At 48.1% G+C, this 4,179-nt stretch overlaps 1 protein-coding gene across 1 annotated transcript in view; it reads left to right on the top strand.

Annotated features, from left to right (window-relative positions):
- Nucleotides 1-2,124, top strand: part of pex2 (peroxisomal biogenesis factor 2) — a 12,843-nt gene extending 10,719 nt beyond the window's left edge. The window contains exon 2 of the mRNA XM_083631956.1: nt 591-2,124. Within this exon, the coding sequence (XP_083488082.1) occupies nt 591-1,579 (989 nt within the window). The 3' untranslated portion in view covers nt 1,580-2,124. The remainder of the gene's footprint in view (nt 1-590) is intronic.
- The last annotated feature ends 2,055 nt before the right edge of the window (nt 2,125-4,179 follow it).

Genomic DNA, 4,179 nt, shown 5'->3' with positions numbered 1-4,179 from the left:
TCAGAGGGTGGAGCAGCAACCAGGATAAATACATTAAAATTAGCACTAATGGGGGATAAAAATGGGATAAAAAAAAATCGGGATGGGGGCGGGGGTATGAGTAAATCCTGCCCACTGGTATCTACTCTTATTTTTTTTAATACAAAACCACTTTTCTTTAACAATTTAAACATTTCTTTAAAAAAAGTATGTCAAGGAAAACTTCACAGTTTAAATCACACTTTCAATACTCTGGCAAATAATGTTTTTTGCCAATATTTTTCTGCCCTATAATGTATGTCTAAGCTATTTAGTAATGTACTGTAAATTAATGAGAATTTTTACACGTTACATTATTTGCTGTTTTACTGTTTGATCTCTGGTCTGTGTGTGAGATGCTGTATACAATATGCTGACCGGGACATTTTTGAGAACTACAATTTTGAGAACATCAACATCATCACTTATTGTATAGTAGTTAATGCAACATTTTGTAAATGTTCAAATGTACCCGTGCCTTGTTTTGTTTGACATTGTTCTGTGTGTGAGTACTCTGGTTCTGACATTTAATTCACCCTGTACCTTTATTGTGTTTTTTGCTCACCCCCCAGCCGGTCTGGAAAGTGAGGAGAACCAGACAAAGCCACTTGGAGGTTCCGGTTCAGACATTGGTGCGGATCTGCAGACGCCAGTCCTGCGCATCAACCAGCTGGATGCCTTTGAGTTGGACTCGGCCCTTGAGCAGCTGGTCTGGAGCCAGTTCTCCCAGTGCTTCCAGAACTGCCGCCCGGGCCTCCTCACCCCCCTGGAGCCTGAACTGAGGGCTCTGCTCCAGCTCCTCCTGTGGAGGTTCACCCTGTACTCTGGCAGCGCCACGGTGGGCCAGTCTTTACTCAGCCTGCGTTACCACAACACCCTGTCCTCCTCTGCCCGCTACAGGCATCTGTCCCGCAGGCAGACGCTGGGCCTGGCCCTGCTCACCATCGCCCCCCGCTGGCTGCAGGAGCGTTCCCACAGCCTGCTGCGCTTGCTGGGTCTGGGGCCGTGCGTCGGAGGGCCCCTGGGCGGAGGAGACGGCGGGCTGCTCCAGCGGGGCGTGCGTCGCTCCCTTGCTCTCGTCTCCGGTATCGCCCAGCTCCTCAGCCTCGCCAACTTCCTCATCTTCCTGAGGAACGGTCGCCACCCCGTGCTGGCAGAGAGGATGGTGGGAGCGAGGACGGTCTTCAGCAAAGCCGACGCGGTCCGCGACGTAACCTACGAGTACATGAACCGCGAGCTGCTGTGGCACGGCTTCGCAGAGTTCCTCATCTTCTTCCTGCCGCTGGTCAACACGAGGAAGGCGAAGGCGGCCGTGTGGTCGTTTCTGTTTGGCGGAAAGGGCGAGGAGGGGCCGAGGGCGGGGCCCGGGGCGTGGACGGAGTGCGCGCTGTGCGGAGAGTGGCCGACCATGCCTCACACGGCGGGCTGCCCGCACGTCTTCTGCTACTACTGCATCAAGAGTCACGCCATCGCAGACGCCGGCCTCACCTGCCCCAAGTGTGGAGCGGAGGCGGGGCAGGTCCAGCCCGTCCAGCTGGAGGTGGAGGTGGACGCCAGGTGATGATGTGAGAGCAAACGGATCACTTCCTGCTGTGTTGGAAGTTGTCACCACTTTAATTTATGATCAAATTTCAAATTATAAGGAACAATCCCACCCGGGTGTTGGAAGTAAGCTGTGCAAGTTTGTACAGGTCGGACCCTTCTCCCCCTCAACCCCTCTCTGTGTGTGTTCATATTATTATAGTTGTACAAATGGACTTATGGAATCTGCATTGCTGCAGTGAACATTCTCATGTATTGTTATATTTTGTATTTTTATGAAAATGTACCTTTAACCTTTTACCAAATTATGAAGGCTATTATCAAGATAGCTTTAGAATAACTAACTAAACACAGCATATTTAAAACAGGGTTCCTACACAGGTCTGGAAAGTTTGGAAAACTATTAAAAATGAATTTGATCATTTCCAGGTCTACAAAGAAAAAAATAAGGTCCGCACACTGTAGCTCCCGTTATCTTTTTTTGTTTAGCCATCCACAAACGTGACATTTCGAGCAAACTGCTCTTCTTCAGGCATAAAGTACCACACAAAGACGACATGTTTAAAGAACACCTGTGAACAGGTCACATGATCCTCACATGATCATGATCCTGTGACATATCACATGACCTGTTCACAGGTGTATTTTAAACATGTCTTTGTGTGGTACTTATGTCTGAGGAAAATGTGATTGAAAATGTGCAGGAACCCTGTTAATGGTGGCTGCTTTGTGACTGGCCCTCCCTGTGGAAGATTCACGAGGAAGGCGCGTACGAGTATATGAGTGGACTTCAGTCTCTATGATGCGTCTTTTCTGAACACACATCGACCTGCTCTGTGTGTAAATGTATGTGTGCATATATTGACAATCCTCTGGCCCTTGTGTTTCTGTGGCTGGACTTTGGACAGAACTATTTGTCTTTGGTGCACTGGACTGACTGCAGAGAACCACACACAGAGCATATATTTGATGAAGGAACTTGTTGGTTTATGCTCTAAAAAGTGTGCGTGCGTGCGTGTGCATGATGTCGAAATGGGAATATTTGTTCTGATGAAAAATGCAGAAAGTCAGCTGAATAAATAATGGGAGGAATTTCTGATGCTTCTCATCATCATGGCCAAATTAGCATTTGTTGTGTATTTTGTGCCTAAATTCTGTTTCAACATCATTAAAATTGATAGAGTGCTACTACCTCTTGGGTGTTTATTTAGTTAAGTGGGAGAGAGAGTGAGATGAGGGAAAGTTATAACAATCAGCACACTTCTCTCTAGACACGCCCGCTCTCTCATTCAAACTCCCATTATCCCTTTTCACAGCACCCCAACATGCTACAGATCAAGGGGGCAGCCGGGGGCTCGGATTGACACACACACACACACACACACACACTTGACAGCCAGCCTCTCTTCTCCCTCGCTCTTCCTCTGTGTTGCTGCCTTCCCCTCTCTCTCTCTCTCTCTCTCTCTCTCTCTCTGTGTGTAATCTCCAGGGCCCTCGCCCCTATAAGACTGTAGTAAACTGTACCAAAACCCCCGGCAGTCGTCTCCTTCCTCGCAGGCGAATTACTCTCTAATCCCTGTAATGAGTCCAAAGATGCTTATTTATGCTGGAGTTAACCTCCACCAGTGAGCCCAGCCCCGGGCCAAACGCACCCCAGCTGAGTGAAGCCTTTCCCGGCCCTGACGAGAGAGGATAGCAGGGAGAGGAGAGGGGGAGAGGGGGGGGGGGGGGGGGCACCTCTTCCTCCCCCTCCTCTGATCACTAGGGCTTAATTGCTGATTGCCGAGACGATCAATCAGAACTGCAGGCGTGATAGAGAGCCTATTGCGGAGAGAGCTGTGCCTCCGACTGATTGGCTCAGAGACACACACGCACGCGCGCATGTTCGCTCAAGTTGAGGTGAATGTTTTCTGTTGTGCAGCGAGGGTTAAAATATTTCACATTTTGTCCTCATGAGGTGGTTGGATGCCCTGAAGAGTAGCAGGCAGGTGTACCAGCGCTGCTGCTGCTGCTGCTGCTGCTGCTGAACTTAAATTATTGATGTAACTGACCGATACGATGCTTATTTTCTGCCAGAATTTCCCCGTGTCTGTGTGGAGTGCTGCTACTCCATGGAAAATGTAGGCTATGTCCTTGGTGGTCACGCAAGGCCAAACTTAATGAATAAGAAGGTTTAAAGCACGTACAGAAGTATTAAGAGAGCTCCTTCATTGGATTAAAATCAAATGTCCGTGTTGAGGTGGGGTTAGGAATCCTATATGGAGATTGGTTTGACATGTATAATTTAGAAAAACATGTAGGCCTCATCGTGTGGATTTTCAAAAAGTCCTCTCTGCACGTCAAGGACATTTCCACTAATGAATCTCACAGCGATGCATATAAAGCCCGAGATAGAAAAGATTGGTTGTCAATATTTTATGCACTACGTACATTACATTAATGTACGCCTAGTCCCAGGAAGCCAGTTGTGAGATTACCGATGCATATATGATCAACCTTAACGCCATAGGGACATGTCATTGTCTTAACATTCAGGCGGGCTTACAAGCCAAACCTTTTTCCCCCCGATACTCCTACTCTACACAACTCTTACTTAATTGAAGTCCCAAATCCCCAGGA

The sequence above is a fragment of the Poromitra crassiceps genome (genome assembly GCF_964638095.1).
Source record: "Poromitra crassiceps genome assembly, chromosome: 2".
NCBI lineage: Eukaryota > Metazoa > Chordata > Actinopteri > Beryciformes > Melamphaidae > Poromitra > Poromitra crassiceps.
This window is presented reverse-complemented; position numbering and strand designations above follow the sequence as displayed.